Below are 19,476 nucleotides of genomic sequence, written 5' to 3'. Positions count from 1 at the left end.
GTGAAGAAATACTTAGATAATAATACACTTATACTTGGTGACTTCAATCTAGCTCTTTCTATACTCGATAGGTCTTCTAAGCACAACATCTCTAAAGAAACGAGAGGTTTAAATGATACACTGGACCAGATGGATTTCACAGATATCTACAGAACTTTACATCCAAACTCAACTGAATACACATTCTTCTCGAGTGCACATGGAACTTTCTCCAGAATAGACCACATACTGGGTCACAAATCGGGTCTGAAGCGATACCAAAAGATTGGGATCGTCCCCTGCATATTCTCAGACCATAATGCCTTGAAATTAGAACTAAATCACAACAAGAAGCTTGGAAGGACCTCAAACACGTGGAGGTTAAGGACCATCCTGCTAAAAGATGAAAGGGTCAACCAGGAAATTAAGGAAGAATTAAAAAGATTCATGGAAACTAATGAGAATGAAGATACAACCATTCAAAATCTTTGGGATGCAGCAAAAGCAGTCCTAAGGGGGAAATACATCGCAATACAAGCATCCATTCAAAAACTGGAAAGAACTCAAATACAGAAGCTAACCTTACACATAAAGGAGCTAGAGAAAAAACAGCTAATAGATCCTACACCCAGCAGAAGACGAGAGTTAATAAAGATTCGAGCAGAACTCAACGAAATCGAGACCAGAAGAACTGTGGAACAGATCAACAAAACCAGGAGTTGGTTCTTTGAAAGAATTAATAAGATAGATAAACCATTAGCCAGCCTTATTAAAAAGAAGAGAGAGAAGACTCAAATTAATAAAATCATGAATGAGAAAGGAGAGATCACTACCAACACCAAGGAAATACAAACGATTTTAAAAACATATTATGAACAGCTATACGCCAATAAATTAGGCAATCTAGAAGAAATGGACGCATTCCTGGAAAGCCACAAACTACCAAAACTGGAACAGGAAGAAATAGAAAACCTGAACAGGCCAATAACCAGGGAGGAAATTGAAGCAGTCATCAAAAACCTCCCAAGACACAAGAGTCCAGGGCCAGATGGCTTCCCAGGGGAATTTTATCAAACGTTTAAAGAAGAAACCATACCTATTCTCCTAAAGCTGTTTGGAAAGATAGAAAGAGATGGAGTACTTCCAAATTCGTTTTATGAGACCAGCATCACCTTAATTCCAAAACCAGACAAAGACCCCACCAAAAAGAATTATAGACCAATATCCCTGATGAACATGGATGCAAAAATTCTCAACAAGATACTAGCCAATAGGATCCAACAGTACATTAAGAAATTATTCACCATGACCAAGTAGGATTTATCCCTGGGACACAAGGCTGGTTCAACACTCATAAAACAATCAATGTGATTCATCGTATCAGCAAGAGAAAAACTAAGAACCATATGATCCTCTCATTAGATGCAGAGAAAGCATTTGACAAAATACAGCATCCATTCCTGATCAAAACTCTTCAGAGTGTAGGGATAGAGGGAACATTCCTCGACATCTTAAAAGCCATCTACGAAAAGCCCACAGCAAATAGCATTCTCAATGGGGAAGCACTGGGAGCTTTTCCCCTAAGATCAGGAACAAGACAGGGATGTCCACTCCACCACTGCTATTCAACATAGTACTGGAAGTCTTAGCCTCAGCAATCAGACAACAAAAAGACATTAAAGGCATTCAAATTGGCAAAGAAGAAGTCAAACTCTCCCTCTTCACCGATGACATGATACTCTACATAGAAAACCCAAAAGCCTTCACCCCAAGATTGCTAGAACTCATACAGCAATTTGGTAGCATGGCAGGATACAAAATCAATGCCCAGAAATCAGTGGCATTTCTATACACTAACAATGAGACTGAAGAAAGAGAAATTAAGGAGTCAATCCCATTTACAATTGCACCCAATTCTTAAACCTAGGAAATTAAGGAGTCAATCCCATTTACAATTGCACCCAATTCTTAAACCTAGGAATAAACCTAACCAAAGAGGTAAAGGATCTATACCCTAAAAACTATAGAACACATCTGAAAGAAATTAAGGAAGACACAAAGAGATGGAAAAATATTCCATGCTCATGGAGTGGCATAATTAATATTGTGAAAATGTCAATGTTACCCAGGGCAATATACACGTTTAATGCAATCCCTATCAAAATACCATGGACTTTCTTCAGAGAGTTAGAACAAATTATTTTAAGATTTGTGTGGAATCAGAAAAGACCCCGAATAGCCAGGGGAATTTAAAAAAAGAAAACCATATCTGGGGGCATCACAATGCCAGATTTCAGGTTGTACTACAAAGCTGTGGTCATCAAGACAGTGTGGTACTGGCACAAAAACAGACACATAGATCAATGGAACAGAATAGAGATCCCAGAAGTGGACCCTGAACTTTATGGTCAACTAATATTCGATAAAGGAGGAAAGACTATCCATTGGAAGAAAGACAGTCTCTTCAATAAATGGTGCTGGGACAATTGGACATCCACATGCAGAAGAATGAAACCAGACCACTCTCTTTCACCATACACAAAGATAAACTCAAAATGGATGAAAGATCTAAATGTGAGACAAGATTCCATCAAAATCCTAGAGGAGAACACAGGCATCACCCTTTTTGAACTCAGCCACAGTAACTTCTTGCAAGATACATCCACGAAAGCAAAAGAAACAAAAGCAAAAATGAACTATTGGGACTTCATCAAGATAAGAAGCTTTTTGCACAGCAAAGGATACAGTCAACAAAACTGAAAGACAACCTACAGAATGGGAGAAGATATTTGCAAATGACGTATCAGTTAAAGGGCTAGTTTCCAAGATTTATAAAGAACTTCTTAAACTCAACACCAAAGAAACAAACAATCCAGTCATGAAATGGGCAAAAGACATGAACAGAAATCTCACAGAGGAAGACATAGACATGGCCAACATATACATGAGAGAATGCTCTGCATCACTTGCCATCAGGGAAATACAAATCAAAACCACAATGAGATACCACCTTGCACCAGTGAGAATGGGGAAAATTAGCAAGGCAGGAAACCCCAAATGTTGGAGAGGATGCGGAGAAAAGGGAACCCTCTTGCACTGTTGGTGGGAATGTGAACTGGTGCAGCCACTCTGGAAAACTGTGTGGAGGTTCCTCAAAGAGTTAAAAATAGACCTGCCCTACGACCCAGCAATTGCACTGTTGAGGATTTACCCCAAAGATACAGATGCAGTGAAACGCCGGGACACCTCACCCCGATGTTTATAGCAGCAATGTCCACAATAGCCAAACTGTGGAAGGAACCTCGGTGCCCATCGAAAGATGAATGGATAAAGAAGATGTGGTTTATGTATACAATGGAATATTCCTCAGCCATTAGAAACGACAAATACCCACCATTTGCTTCAATGTGGACGGAACTGGAGGGTATTATGCTGAGTGAAGTAAGTCAATCGGAGAAGGACAAACATTTTATGTTCTCATTCATTTGGGGAATATAAATAATAGTGAAAGGGAATATAAGAGAAGGGAGAAGAAATGTGTGGGTAATATCAGAAAGGGAGACAGAACATAAAGACTCCTAACTCTGGGAAATGAACTAGGGGTGGTGGAAGGGGAGGAGGGTGGGGGGTGGGGTGAATGGGTGAAGGGCACTGAGGGGGGCACTTGACAGGATGAGCACTGGGTGTTATTCTGTATGTTGGTAAATTGAACACCAATAAAAAATAAATTTATTAAAAAATAATAAAATAAAAAAGTAAAGATAAAAAAAGAAAGAAAAAAAGAATGCAGGAGTCAAAACAACAGTCGGGTAATCAAGAAACAGTCATGGCAGTTTATTTTGCCCTTTTAAGGAAGGTGGATGTTGTTGACTTAGATTCTCTCTCTCTCTCTCTCTCTCTCTTTTTAATGATTTTATTTATTTATGAGAGATACAGAGAAAGAGGCAGAGACATAGACAGAGGGAGAAGCAGGCTCCTTGCGGGGAGCCTGATGTGGGACTTGATCCCAGGACCCTGGGATCACACCCTGAGCCAAAGGCAGACACTCAACCGCTGAGTGTCTCACCCAGGTGTCCCAGATTATCTCATTTTCAATAAAACATTCTATTATTCTCCCTTAGTATTCTACTGACTGTATGTTCCTTTCTTGGTTGGTTGACTCTATGGAAGAGCTACACCTAAAAGATTGGATATAACTCTTATTAGCCATCAGGTGTCTTGTGGAATATCACAGTGCTTTTCCTTGACCCTGTTTTTTTGTTGTTGATCACTGTTTTATTAGGACATTGAAAAGCATGCTTTTAAAATTTTCTGATAATGTGGAGTTTGTAAAGGTAGTTGTTATGAAAGACTACAGAAATCCATTTAAAATGATTTTTATATTTTTCTGTACTGGAATGCTGCAGCGAAACCATAGATGCAGTTTGATAAGGCTAAATCAGTGCAGGACTGATGGGCATTCACGGAAAGTATACTCTGCTAGTTTCGGATAAGAAAGGCAGGACACAAGTCTCCGCTTTTCGTTCTTGAAGGTGTTAAAATCCAGTTCAGAAGACTCAACATAAATTTGTAAAAAATGAAATAGCAGTGCCGGATCAGTTGTCTCAAGTGGAAGTACAGCTCGTTTAAGAATTTAGAAGACCTGGTCACTGAGGAGTGAAGTGACAATGGAAAGCTGTCCCCGATGAAGTGGAACTGGCCAACGCCGTAAGGACAAGTGGACACAGATGGCAGGATGGGTAGTGGAGGTCAGTGGGTAATGGTTGGAGAATAACTTATGAGCATGACATCCATAGGGAACAAGAATTATAAGCACACATGTATGACTGGTTTACTTATCAGTAAATCACATTTCTCTCTCTCTCTCTTAAAGATTGATTGATTGATTTAGAGAGTGCTTGTGTATGCATGGAAGAAGGGAGGAGGATGAGGGATCCCTGGGTGGCGCAGCGGTTTGGCGCCTGCCTTTGGCCCGGGGCTGATCCTGGAGACCCGGGATCGAATCCCACATCGGGCTCCCGGTGCATGGAGCCTGCTTCTCTCTCTGCCTCTCTCTCTCTCTGTGACTATCATGAATAAATAAATAAAATCTTTAAAAAAAAAAAAAAAAAAAAAAAAGAAGGGAGGAGGATGAGCAGAGGGAGGAGAGAAAGAATCCTCAGACTCTCTGCTGAGTGTAGAGCCAGATGCAGGGTGCAATCCCACAACCCTGAGATCATGACCTTAGCCAAAATCAGGAGTTGGATGTTCAACCAACTGAGCCACCCAGAGCTCCACATCTGTTATCTCTTATTGGAATATTGAAGCATGAAGACTTTTTATATGAAATAAATTGATGTTTATTAATGAAAACATTAGTATGCTCTCTAAATAAAACACCATGAGATCAATACATCTTACCTGCCTAAGTGTAAATCCATTTATTTTGGTTCTCCTGATACGACTAGTCGATTTGATAAATACTCTCTGTAATGAATCTAAGACTATGCACAATTATTCAATACCTTTGTATTATAAAGTCCTGTATTCTTTTGAGAGGATGAGGACTGCTTGTCTTTACCTTTGTCATCACTGAATATTTCCGTCTGCTGCATATATTAACATTCTTAACTTTCCATTTCTGCTCTAAAAGTGAGGCTCTTAAAAACCCAAGATGCCACTTCCATTTTACTGCCAGCTGGCAAAAGGAAAATTTTAATAGCCATGGAAAAGAGGAAGAGGGTTCTGATCTGTCAGCCTTCTGACAAGCCTGCTAATTTGAAATTCACTGTTCCCTCCATACCACCTCCAAGACAGACACTCTTCTTCCTCCTGCTTCAAACTTCATCTAGAAGGTTTTAGCAAGTGCACACTTGAAAGTAAACATTTTTATGCAAACCAAAAAACCCTTTATTCTCTGCTTTTGTCTTTTATGAAGTCATTTCTCTTCTTGCTTTGCCCATCTCCTTGAATGAGTAGATGTTAGTTTTGAACATTGTGTTCTTTGCCTATGGTGGTTTTATGATTTTTAGTAAGCACTGTTGTTTTTTTTAAATCTGGAGAAAACAGGTGATACTTTGGAATGCAAGGTTATATGTTTAGAATGAACAACTCTTATGTGCCTGCATGGTCAGAGTTCTTTTTTAAGGTATAGTTATTTATTTATGTAGAAATAACTCTAGACTCACAAGAGGTTGAAAAATAGTACACAGTTCTTGTGTACCCTTCACCCAATTTCCTCCAGTGGTTGCATTTTACATGATAGTACAGTATGGAAACTAAGAAGTTGACCTTGGCACAATGTATGTGTATACCATTTTACCACATGCATCATTTCCTGTCACTACCACTGCAATGGAGATATAGAATTATTCCATCACCACAAAGATCTCCCTCCTGCTATCTGTTTGAGCAGAGTTAGTTTTAAGATTAGAATTCTAATTTTGATGAATGCCACAATATAAACAGCTATGAAGATCATATATACTGTTTTGATAAGATATATCAAATTAAAGGTACATTATAAGTTTTCTCAATGGGTAAAGTATAAGGTGTCATTTTATATTACATATATATATCTACTGCCTTGCTGGCATTTCCTGCATGGGTCTGTTATATCTAAAGAACCATTGTTTGTTACTTGTAACAAAGCACAGTAAAGAAATTTGTGATTTTTTTTTCCTTTGGCTTTTAATTCCCAGAACTCAGAGTTAGTTTATCATACCTAATATTTTGATCAAAGACATTTTTCTTTCCTGCTATGAAATGAATGTTTTGAGATGTTCCACAACCACATATTTTCACATTTTTTACATATTAAAGAATACCAGTGGGTGATCTGTGAGATAAAACAGTGTTTTGGCAACATTTTTTTCCTTTTGTGGGAATTTTCTTAATAATGACATATATAATAGAGAATGTGAAGCAATTATCTTTTTTTGTTATTGTAGTTGACCCCAAATCCCAGTAAGAATCTAGGAATCTATGGCTTATAAATTAAGCTCTGGCAGCATTTAAGAATATTGTACAGAATAGAAAGGAGCCATTCCATGAGGAGCTCCTCATTTGAGTTAATGACCTAGACTTCTGTCATCACCTGCTGTGATGTGACATTTGAAGGGAAAGGATATGAAGTTTGTTAAAAAAATAAACTGAGGCATATTAAAATTTTTAAGAGCTTATTTGAGCAAACATCGATTCAGAGGGGTTAAGAGCATTCTGCTGATAAAAGCTTGGTGTTTCTCTTTTTGTAGAGAAGATACAGAAGCAAAGCTGGGGACTTAACTTGGCGATAGCCTAAGTGGTTGCACTATTTGGGAAAGCCCAGTTGGCTGTTTGTGATTGAGTGTTCTTAATTTTGAGGCATTTATAGGAAATGACTGGCTTAGATTTCAGTTTGCTTAAGTCAGCTACCACAGCATTAGAGCTACCTCAGTCTTGTGGGCTCCTTGTTTGATTACTTTTGTAACAGTAGGTGTCAGAGTGTGTAAGGTCCTTCAGAGCGGAGGCCAATACAGAAGAAATGTGTTGGAGAGAGAGTGATCTGAAAAGTGGAAGCTTCAGATTCTAATTCTATCATTAGTTTTATGTACATGTGACTATAGGTTTTCCCCACGTCACTTTCCTGGAGCTAACTCCCTTGTCACCCAACTTTGAGACAAAGATAAATTAGAACCTGTATGTGGGAAGCAAACAGAATTAAGCAAACATGGGGTTATGTAATACATGGTATTATTATCATTAGCATCCTCTTGTAAATAGTTGAGGGCTCAATAATTGATATGATATAGGGGCTCAATTATTGAGCCCCTATGATAGTAGGGGCTCAATAAATTCTAGGTTAGTGATTGTTCCTCTGTTATCTCTGAGAATTCTGTTAATCATAAAGTACCATATGTGGACTAGTAGAGGTTGATGTTGCTAAGATGCAGATAAGGAATGGAAAGCAAGGTGAAAAGGGAAAGTTACTTTTTAAGAGAGAGAGAGAGTGGTACTTATCTTTCCAGGAGCAGTTCTGATGGAGTCCTGGGCAGAGGAGAGCAGATTGCAGGATATCAGGAGTGCAGGTGGAGAAAAGAAAGTAAAGACCATAGGTTTCAACAGTTTTCAGAGGAAGAATGAATGCCATATTATCTGGAAGAGGCAGTGGGGTCCCGTGATCCCTCCCCACTACCCAGATGACGAGTATCAGCGTTCCTGTTAGGAAAGTTCCAAGTTCATGGTACTTGGTAGCTCAAGTAGATCTTCGGGTCTTTGTGACAGAGAGTATCTAACTTAATGTGGGGATTAGTATTAATGGAAGAATGTCTAGAACTGTGTGGTCCAATACAAGAGCTGCCAGCCACATTTATATGGCTGTTGAGCACACGCAGTGTTACTCTGAATTGAGATGTGTGCAAATGTAAAATACATACCAGAATTCAAAGAATTCATACAAAAATGATCTCGTTAACAATTTTTATATTGATTATATGTGAAAATGAGAATATTTTGGATATATTGGGATATAGTATTAAAATTGTTTTTACTTACGGTTTTAAATGTGGCTATTAGAAAATATTAAAAATCTTAAATTACATATGCATGTGTAGCTTACATTTTGCATTGTATTGTCTTTCTCTTGTATAGAACTGGTCTAGGATGGTGGGAGGGGAGGACCAGAATGCTAAGAGGGATCAAAATATCTGGAGGGTCTGGAAGCATGTGGCCTTTTTGCCTTGGGCCATGAGGATGGAGTAGGTGTTCTGGTGATGCCTGTTAGCCATATGTAGCAGGGGATCCAAGGAGCTTCTCTCCTAATCCCTGCTTAATTTACGCTACTTGGGAGTTACACCCTAAAGGGATTTGATTTGTAGACTGGGATAAACTTGTGCGAAAAGGGTGTAGCGTGGTAGTCAGCTGTGTTATACATACTTCTAGGAACTGACAGATTTGTTTGTTTTTGTTGTTAACCACATGGAACTATTATGAGTTGAACATGATTTAAAATAAATGAACCCATGACAGGGGCTCACATTTTTATTATTTTTGTAATGGATTTGTTATATTGAATTTTGACCTGTATGTCAGTAGGAGTACTTAGGATCTTGCTCTAAGTAGTTTATATCTCAGGTTGTGACTTCATTCCCAAGAAGTAGTATGTGTGTGTAAGTACCTAAATTAAAGACATTAAAGGTGAATATGATAGCTTTTTCAATGTTACTGACATTATAAGGGAATTTTATTATTATTTTTTAAATAATAGACATACCATTAGGGAATTCACATTTCTTTTAGCAGTAGGGTGCATCACATGGAAAAGATCCAGTTTTATGAAAGCAGATGAGAGACACAAAGGAAATCCTTTGCCTGCATGTTACAGAGCAGCATCTGAGGAAGGACTGGAATCATATCCCTCGCTTTTGTTCGTGAGGCCACATGTTTGTTCTGAAACCTTGGGTGCCCTGCCCCATTTCCTAGATGACCATTTGGATGTAGGGAGCAGTCTTAACACAAGGACCTACAAGGGTCTTCAAAGGACCTGCTGCCCTGAGTTTTTAATGCTTTCTTTCCATGTAGTAAGAGGAAAAAGGCGAAGAATCCTGTCTTTGAAGCGTTCTATCAGGAAACCCCTCAGAGTATTTTATGGCTTTGGGAGAGTGTACACATAACTTAACCCCCTCACTCCTAAAAATGTTTCCTAGCTCTTCAGTTATTTTCAGTGAATTTATGGTACCACTAACTCTTTTACTATAAAGAAACGTGGAGGTATTGTTGATTAGTTCAGAAGGCACGGAAGCCAAACAGAATTCTTGCCTGGCTGTTCGGAGTTAGCACTGAGAAAGTGAAGTTGGTTTCCTTATGAGTAACTGGTGTGTCACACATCAGTTTTTTCTCATATTATCTAGCCAAGAGAATCAGAAAGTGGTAGGCAGAGAGAAAGTAAGATAAAGCACAAAGCGAGCAGAGATAAGCTAGGAGAAACTGCTGAGGGTATTAACATCTCTTGAACTGAGGCTGGCCTGCATTTTTAGTCTTAGGTTCTGTGAGATGCCTCATATCCTTTTAAGAAAGTTTGAAATGGAATTCCATCACCTAAGATGCAGAGTCCTAACTGAATTACTTCCAGAGCATCTGGTGAATATCTCTGTCAGAGCATCACATTATAGTATTTTGTTCATCTTCTCAGAGTGGACTTTAAGTTCCATGAGTACAGAGGCTCTATATTTTGTTTGTCTTGAGATTTCCATCACCCCATCTGCCACCAACCTGGCACTTGGCACAAGTAAATGTTTGTTGAATTAATGAATGAATGAATGCATGAATTATGAGCATCTCATTATGTATACTTTTAATTGCAAATTCCTTTTTAAAAAAGATTTTATTTCTTTATTTGAGAGAGAGAGAGTGTGTGAACAGGGGGAGGGGCAGAAGGAGAGGGAGAATCTCAAGCTGACCCTGTGCTCAACACAGAACCTGACCTGGGGCTCAACCCTTATGACCCTGAGACCACGACCTATGCTGAAATCAAGAGTTGGACTCTCAACCAACTGAGCTACCCAGGTGCCCCTGCAAATTACTTTTTAAAAATTTTTGAATGGGGAATAAATTCATATTCTTGAAAAATCAAAATCTTTGAAAATACATGTAGTGAAAAGTCTCCTGTCATTGTCCTGTGTCCACCCAAATCAGGGCCACCTTCTTTTTTTTCCTCTACTCCAGGTAAGCACTGGTATAGCTTTTTTCTAATATAGCTTTTCAGAGTTTCTGTATGCACAAATAAGGAAATACAAATATATATATATATATTTATATATATATTTTAATACAAATAGTATTTTAATACAAATAGTAATATATATTATACACTATGTTCGGCATCTTGCTTTTGACCTAATCATAGCTCAGGGACTTTTTTTCCCCAAATATAGAAAGCTCCTTTATTCTTTTACCTGACATTCTGGCCTGTCATTTTGCATGTGTTCAAGTATATCTTATTATCAAGTAAGATAAATAGCTAGAAGAAGAATTGCAAGATCAAAGAAATTGTGTGTTTATAATTTTATCTCTGAAATGCCCTCCATAAAGTTAATACTCATTTCTTAACCCAGCAGTGATATATGAAAGCAATTATTCCTCCACAATATTGTCAACAATGAATTAACATATTTGTAGATTTCTCTCAAGTTCCACTTTGCATAATGGCTCGGTAGCTCCTGGACCAACACTTTCACAAACAACAACTGTAAGTTCTGGACAGAACATAAAGACATGTGCCTGAAGATGCTGGATAGTGATTGAAATCAGTTAGATACTGGATAGGAGTTGATACTTGGAAGAGGAGAAGGCGGAGTTTACCGAACAAAATCAAAACATCGAATATACATGGAAATGGAGTACTGGAGTGAGAGGAAGGAGAAAAAGAGGAAGGAGGGAAATATTTGATAAAATAATGCTAGATATTTCCAAATATAGTGAAAGACATAAATTTACAGATTCAAGAATCTCAACAAATCCTAACCAAGAAAAATGCAAGTCAGAATACTGAAAACCAACATAAAGAGAAAATCTTAGGTGATCACAGGAAAATGACTTTTTGTAGGTGAGCAGTTATTTGAGTCAACACTGATTTGTCATCAAAAACAGTGGAGGTGAGAACACAGTGCAGTGTTATCTTTAAAGTGCTGATTTCTGCCACTCTGGTGAAAAATGATACTCAGTTTAGTTTTAATTTGTATTCATTTTGTTATGAATGAGGTTAAGTACTTTTTCACGTTTAAGAGTTTTTTGTATTTTCTATATATTCGTTGCCTGTTTTTGTCTTGGATTTTTCATCTTTTTTTCATTAAGGTCATTAGCTTGGATGATAGAGTTGCAAATATATTTTCCTCTGTCAGTTGTTATTGACTTTGCTGATGGTGGTTTTTTGCCATCCACAAAATTTTTATATTCAGGCTACCAAATTTACCTATCTTTTCCTTTTTGGCTTCAGAATTTAAAGTCCTATTTGAAAGGCATTCCTTAGTGTTTTCTTTCTTATGCTTTTAGTTTTGTACACTGAAATTCTTAATCTACTTGGACTTTATCCTCATATATGATGTGAAATATGGATCTAACTTTATTCCTAGGTGGCAGTTCAGTTGTCTCACATCATCAGTCATACACTAAATGTATTTGGCCTTATTTCCGGACTTAACTTTTCTGTTTGTTAACATCAGTATCACCCTCCTGTAATTACTGTGTCTTTAGTCTCTGCTATAACTAGCCCCTCTCATTGCTTTGCTTCTTTGAAGTTTTCCTGACGGTATTAATTGTTTATTTTTCCATATGGTCTTATGACTTGGCTTTCTAAGAGTTCCCTCAATGTAATGAACCCCAAAGCCTAGACAGGTCTGGTCTTCCTGAAATATCAGAGCACTTTGCTCTTTCTTGGATAGATTTTTTACAGGTTGTAATTTATAGCAGCATTGTTTTGATTAATGTCTGACTCACCTGCTAGATGATAAGCCCTAAGAGGGCAGGGGCCTCTTTTACTCATTATATTTGGAATGCCTTATCTAGGGCCTGACACTTTTTAGGTTCTTAATCCATAGTAATGAATGGGATGAATGGATCTTGAGTCTTGAGGTTGGCCTCTGACTCTTTATTACTCTTTGAGTGGCTGTGGGCAAATTTCTTGACTGTTCTAAGACCAAGTTTTCTCATTTCTGAAATAGGTATAAGGGAATTTATATCTTTTGAAAAGGGTTTTGGGATAATTAAATAATATACTTTAGAAAACAATTTGTAAAGTGTGAGATATTATGAAATCCTAGTTAGACTGACTTTGGCTTTCCTTTTCACATATAATGGGAAATTATGTATTTGCCAAGGAACAGGCTATAGATGGGCTACAGACTTGGGCTATTGGTTGTTAGAGTCCATTTGAAGAATCACGCTTACCCGACTGTCACCCTGTGAAAGCTGTAGTCATTCTTGAGTGTTTCTTCACTTTTGGCTATCTAAGTGGTAGAAGCAGTCAGTTTTGTATGACAGCTTGTTTGTTGACAAGGGAACAGCCTCTAAGAAAGAAAGGGAAATTTCCCTTTACAGAGCATTCTGGGTTTGGAGCCCATTCCCCACAAGATGTCTACCTGTCACTACCTGTCACATGACACAGATGCTATTACCAGAAGAAAAGCTTAGACCTAATAAATTGCCAAAACTCAGAGTCTTGTTAGTTTAAGGAACTTGCCAATGTACTATAACTTGAAAAAAAAGGAAGGATGCACATATTTATTGCTAAGCTGGGGAAATTGCCATTAAAGCAGTTGGCAGAATGGCTGACATTTTAACAGTCATAGGTCAGATAATTTTCCACATCTATCCAAGAGAAGATTTGACCAAGGACTGACAAAAAAATCAAATTATTCTGTTCACTTGGCTGCATCTAAATGTCTCATTTTCAGCTTACAGGAAAGATTGAAATGGAAGCAATTTTTGATGTTACAATAGAGTGGCCGTAAATTGCTTGAATAGCCATTGGAACTTTGAATATAAAAACACAGAAAAAGTCATCTGAGGTAGAACTCAGAATGGATTTTTCACTTATATTTTGCTCCTTATATAATTTATAGCTTAAGTTTTATATTAAGACATGCTATAAGTCAGCATTTCCTTAGTTACACAGAAGGAGATTACTTCCAGGTCACAGGGAAAATCCGTGGCAGAACTGAAAACTGAATTCTTGAGTTGTAGTATCCAATGGTTCCAACACTGTTAGAAACAGATGCTAAGTTTTCTTTATTCTCTCAATGGCAAAATAAAGAATGTATAGTCCGCTGGAAAGTTGGAGATCAAAAAGCACTTTCTATGGTTTCCAAGAGCACCAAATTCCTTTCACGGTCTGAAGGTTCTCGTATTATGAAATTTAGTTGTGTAAATTAGCCCATTGCTGATAAACAGAAAATCCTGTTAGTCCTTGGATCAACTTGCCTTTTACTATGAGTTTAGTTGTGTAAATCAGTCTTTTACCAATAAACATAAATTTATATTCGTTCTAGGATCAACATTTTGAGAGGGGATAAAGAAGGGATTGTCAAAGCATTTTTAAAGGAATGTTGGTCTAAAATAGCAGGTAGAATAAAAATATATTGTACAAACTGAAATAGGGCAAAAGAGCTAAAATGTAGTACTTGAACTAAAATAACTAGCAGTTCACATGAGTCCAAGTGCTAAGTACGTAATTATATTTCCCATTACCTTATATGTACAAGACTTCTTTTAATTTTTAAATCCTATATTTTACCCCTTTTTATTGTTTTCAAAAAATATATAGAAGAACCATTGAGTCTAACAATGTGAAAGTTTTGAGAGTGCCATTTTAACTGACAGATTGCCATGGTATACCAGTAGGTAGAAATGGCTATTTATTGATTGTAAATAGTTTGCTTCTCCAAATTGAAAATGAAGATGAATTGAGTTTGATTCATTATTGTCTGTCCAACTAACTCCCTTCTGCCACCCCTTGTAATTCCTTGGCACTTTTGAAAAACCTCTCTCAATATCCCCAGGATTGACTTAACAAAGTTCCATATAGATGTAGTAGACATTTTGGTATTTACTAACGTTATGAGTGATTGTTGTACATCCCATAGGGGTTAGGAAAAGAGAGTTTCTGGGTGACCTCTGATCAGTATTAGTGCTTGTTTGCTCCAGTAACACTGACGTCCTTGGTCTATCTAGGCCTGCTCCTGCATCAGCTCTTTAATGCTTTCTGTTTTCTTTGCCTGGGATGTTTTTCCTCTACATTCTACATGATTTTCTTCCTCACCTCCTTCACATCTCTGCTCAATTGTTACCTTGTCGTATTATTCTATAAAGGAGCAAAGGAGGATCATAATCTGACTAATGTGTCAGAAGGGTTGCTGTGCCTTATGGAGACAGGAGCAAACTTCCAGATGAACAGTGGCTGAAGCTGTCGGGGGTGGTTGCAGTGATCCAGGCTAGAGATAGCCATGGCTAAGATCAGGTGGTTGTACTGTGGTGAGAGATAGACTAAGGATCTAATTTGAAGGTAGAATCGACCAGATTTGTTGCTACTTTGAACTGAGGATGAGCGAGAAAGAGAGGAGTCAAGGATGCTTCTGAGGTTTTTTGCCTGAGGGATTGAAAGAATGGAATTGCCATTTACTAACATGAAGACCAGATAGTAAAGGAAAGAAATCAGGAGTTTGGTTTCATTCATGATAGTTGGATAAATGAAACAAGTTAGGGAAAGGTCTGGGAGGAGAGAGAACATTTGGGAATCATCCGCGTATAAATGGTATCAAAAGTCTTGGGCCTAGATGAAGCCACCTGGGAAGGGTATAGGAAGGAGGGAGATCTTGAGGCTGAGCCATGGTGGGACACTCCAGTGTTCAGAGGCTTGGGAGACTGTAGGGAGGGCTGGTGATGTAAAGTAGAACCAAGAGAGGGATCCTGGAAACCAGGGAAAAATGTTCCAGGAAAGGAATAATAATCAGCTGTGTCAAAATTCTGCTGAGAGAACAAGTAATAAAAAATGAGCACTGAGAAATGCCAGTTGGATTTGGCAGTGGGGAGGTCCTTGGTGACCTTGATGAGTTGTTGGGGTTGTCTGGTTCAGGGGGAAAGGGTGACAGGAAGAGTTTCCAGAGAGAATAGTAAAAGAAGAAATACAGAGCAGTGCTTTACAGGAGATTGTAAAGTAGAACAGAGAAATGAGATGGGACCTGAAGAAAGATATGAAGTTATGAAAGACTTTTTATTTTTTATTATTATTATTTTTGGTAAAGACTTTTTAAATGCTGTTGGCATGCTGATGGGTAAAGAGGGAAAAATGATTATACAAGAGAAAAGATGGGACAGTAGTTGGGAATTTATTTTCTTGGATGAGTGTCCTTTCTTTGTAGCACTGTACCAGCACTCAAGGAAGACCTTTCTTTCTTTATTTTTTTAAGATTTTATTTACTTATTCAGAGAGACACAGAGACACACACACACACACACACACACACACACACAGAGAGAGAGAGAGAGAGAGAGAGAGAGAGAGAGAGGCAGAGACACAGGCAGAGGGAGAAGCAGGCTCCATACCGGGAGCCCGACATGGGACTCAATCCCGGGTCCCCAGGATCACACCCCGGGCTGAAGACGGCGCTAAACCACTGAGCCACCAGGGCTGCCCTCAAGGAAGACTTTTCTATTCTTCCCACACACCCCAAATTCCCACTGGGCTATATGTCCCTCTTAAAAACTCCCTTTTAATTCTTAGTGCTTTACGTTGTCCCTACACTCACCTTTTTCAGTGTATAAGGAAAGAATCATACCTAAGAGGGGGTGTTGTGGTGGAGTCCTCTAGGAGATTAACAAAACACCAAAATCAATACCTTTCTAGTAATCTTGGACTGTAATAGAATGCAATAATTGTATTAGGTTCTTTCACAAGCTTTTTCCTCCCACCCACCCTGATGAATTGTAGATCCTTAGGTAGCTCTTAACTATTCTTTCAAGTAGCCCACACGTATCGGCGTGCCATACTGAGTATAGCTGCTTAGCTCCCAGAATGCCTCCTATTTCTCACCACTGGCTTTTCTGGTGGCATAGTGGCTTCTGTGGGTCTATCTGGCCTGCCTCAATTTTGAGTCTGTCCATTCAGTTCTCTCTTTTCTGCTTTTTGTGTCATGGGGTTAGGCTTGGGGCAGTGAGAAAGTGCTCTGTCCTTAGAGTTCCATGTAAGTTAAAAGATGTTGTAAGCAGGGCAGCCCTGGTGGCGCAGCGGTTTAGCGCTGCCTGCAGCCCGGGGTGTGATCCTGGGGACCCGGGATCGAGTCCCGCATCAGCCTCCCTCTGCCTGTGTCTCTGCCTCTCTCTCTCTCTGAATAAATAAATCTTTTAAATATGTATATATATATTAAAAAAAAAGATGTTGTAAGCAGTAAAACAATGAACCACCACGCAGATGGTAGTTACCACTTTTATCTTTTGAGCTCAAGGTTTATATTTCTCTCGGCATTTTCAAGGTTTTAAGTCACAGTTTAAAAATGACAGCCATTTGCTAGGGTATTTGTAAGAGAGGCGTGGTGATTAATATGGAATCTTCCATAAGAGGTGTGTAGGTATGCTTGTGTGCCTTCATCTGCCGATCTAAGCATTTGTAAATGCTTGATGTGTTTAAGCATGTGTTTTAGGAGTTTGAGGTGCTTGTTTTTTTTTTTAAGAGGGAAAGGAAGTAGAGATATTGGGAGCTCTTTAGTATTCACAAAATATAAAAAGGATAGAGATCCGCTCTTCAGAGCAGTTCTGGATCATCCCCAAAGTTCTTTTTTCAAACATGTCATAGCAAAACCCAGTATGTTAAAATCCGAAGCTGACCTGCAGGATTCCAGTGAAAGAGGTTGGAAGACCTGGGATCGCATCAGTTCATCACCTTTCTCTGTGGCCTTTGCAGAGGTTCCCAGAAACCCCTAGGTGTCTGATAGCCCAACTGGAAGCCCCCTTCTCCACAGTATGACAAAGCTTTTTTTTTTTTTTTAATGTGATACCTTAGCCATTTCCATCATTAAAAAAAAAAAAACTTTATGATTTCACATCATCATAAATTGAGAGGAAAACTCTTCTTCTATATGAGTTCTTTTTTTTTTTTTTTTAAGTAGAAGTCATCATTTAAATGTTTTAAGGGGATCCCTGGGTGGCGCAGTGGTTTAGCTCCTGCCTTTGGCCCAGGGCACGATCCTGGAGACCCGGGATCGAATCCCACGTCGGGCTCCAGGTGCATGGAGCCTGCTTCTCCCTCTGCCTATGTCTCTGCCTCTTTCTCTCTCTCTCTCTCTCTCTGTGACTATCATAAATAAATAAAAATTTAAAAAAATGTTTTAAATCTCTAAACCTCTGTATATCTTTATATATGGAGACTAGTTCATAGAATTGCTGAAAAAGATTAGTTGATGGTAATGATGTTAATAGATTTTTCCAGGAGATTAGAATCTTATTTGGGGTACCTACTGATAGACTGCTTTATATGGGTAGATGTTTGACCTTTGTATGTACTTCCAGACACACTATAAGGGATAGTGATATATGTCAGCGCCTGTGGGTTATAAATCTTAATTGTCTGACTGCTTTAGTAAAAAGAAATGAATCAAAGGGAGAGGTCTGTCTATTTGCTTGAATTAAAAAAAAAATCATACATTCATGTATTCTTTCTACACTTAAAAAAACCAAAAAGGTAATGAGACATTATAATTTTATTGCATGTTAAAAATGCAGATTTAAAAAATTCTAATTATGCTTTTAGTAGCTAATAATTTAATAATTCTTTTTGATCTTCCCCTGCTTTTCCAATCTTCTTTTCTTGCTTAATGTTAGGAACCCCAAATTGAAAATACCTCCAGTTTGAACAGGTTGAACTTGTGGCCTTGGCTATAATTGTCACTTCACAATCAATTTCTTATTTTAATCTTATTACACCTTTTGTCCTACAGACGGGTGAATTTTCAGCACGTTTCCTTTTGAAGTTGCCTGTGGATTTCAGCAATATTCCCACATACCTCCTCAAGGTAAAAATATGTGATCTCAGTATGATAATGTAAAGGAGCTTTTAAAGTAATTATTTAACTCTGAATATTTGTATGATTGGCTTGTCAGCATTTTCAGATAATGCATTTATTAAAGGTATTTATTATATGAAGATTCACTGAATTTGTTATGTAAAAACTAAAATAGTAGTCCTAAAAGTAATTTCAAAGTGAATTTTCCTTATAAGGTAAAATTTGTATAAGTAAATTAAATTTTGGGGAAAGTCACTGTTAGTAATCTTACTGGGAGGAAAGACTCTCATGGAAATTATCTAATAGGCATTCTGTCTTTAGGTAGGATTGCATATTAACTCTGTTGTGCCAAAACGCATCTCATTTTCCTTATTTACGTCAGCAGTTCATCTCAGGCACCTTCATAGCTGGTCTGTCCAGAATTGATTTAGACCGGTATATATGGGATTCTTTAAAATGTGATTCAAGCAAGGTATGGCTGGGAGAGTAGCCACTTTAGGGCAGAGTCTGCAGGTGCTTTGCACAGGAGAAGTAGAGTCAAGTGACTGGGCTATGGTTAGTGTGATGGAAACCACATGGACCAGGGAGCAGGTTCTGAACAGAAAGTCTTAACACAAGACCTGGGTTCATCAGAAATGAGGATTTCGGTTCTGATTTAAGATATGGTTAGCTGCCCTCAACCCCATATTTCTAACCTGGAGTTATATGGCTTTAGTGTAATGTAAGAAAAATGTCTGCCTTCCTAATTTGATGTTGTTCAGAGAGTTAATGGTATTTATTACAACCTAGAGAAAAGATAGAAACCTTGTACAAGTTTTCCTATATATTCCAATATATTTCCTATGTATTGTGGTAGTCACGCTTAATATTAGATATTAATCTTGATAATGATTGGAAGCATGGTCTCGTGGAATATAGACTATAAAAAAAGATTAGGGAACACTTTTTTTTAAACATTCCACTCAAGGTGGGGAAATTGTTTTCTTTTCCC

At 38.1% G+C, this 19,476-nt stretch overlaps 1 protein-coding gene across 10 annotated transcripts in view; it reads left to right on the top strand.

Moving 5' to 3' along the window:
- The window catches only part of BABAM2 (BRISC and BRCA1 A complex member 2), a 450,135-nt gene that overhangs the window by 173,185 nt on the left and 257,474 nt on the right, over positions 1 to 19,476 (top strand). For 9 of the 10 annotated variants that reach the window (XM_077915908.1, XM_077915912.1, XM_077915910.1 and 6 more), the window contains exon 6: positions 18,420 to 18,494. The exons of the other annotated variant lie outside the window; for it this stretch is intronic. In XM_077915908.1, the coding sequence (XP_077772034.1) occupies positions 18,420 to 18,494 (75 nt within the window). The remainder of the gene's footprint in view (positions 1 to 18,419; positions 18,495 to 19,476) is intronic. 10 annotated transcript variants of the gene reach the window in all.

This window comes from Canis aureus, chromosome 12 (genome assembly GCF_053574225.1).
Source record: "Canis aureus isolate CA01 chromosome 12, VMU_Caureus_v.1.0, whole genome shotgun sequence".
Classification (NCBI taxonomy): Eukaryota; Metazoa; Chordata; class Mammalia; order Carnivora; family Canidae; genus Canis; species Canis aureus.
This window is presented reverse-complemented; position numbering and strand designations above follow the sequence as displayed.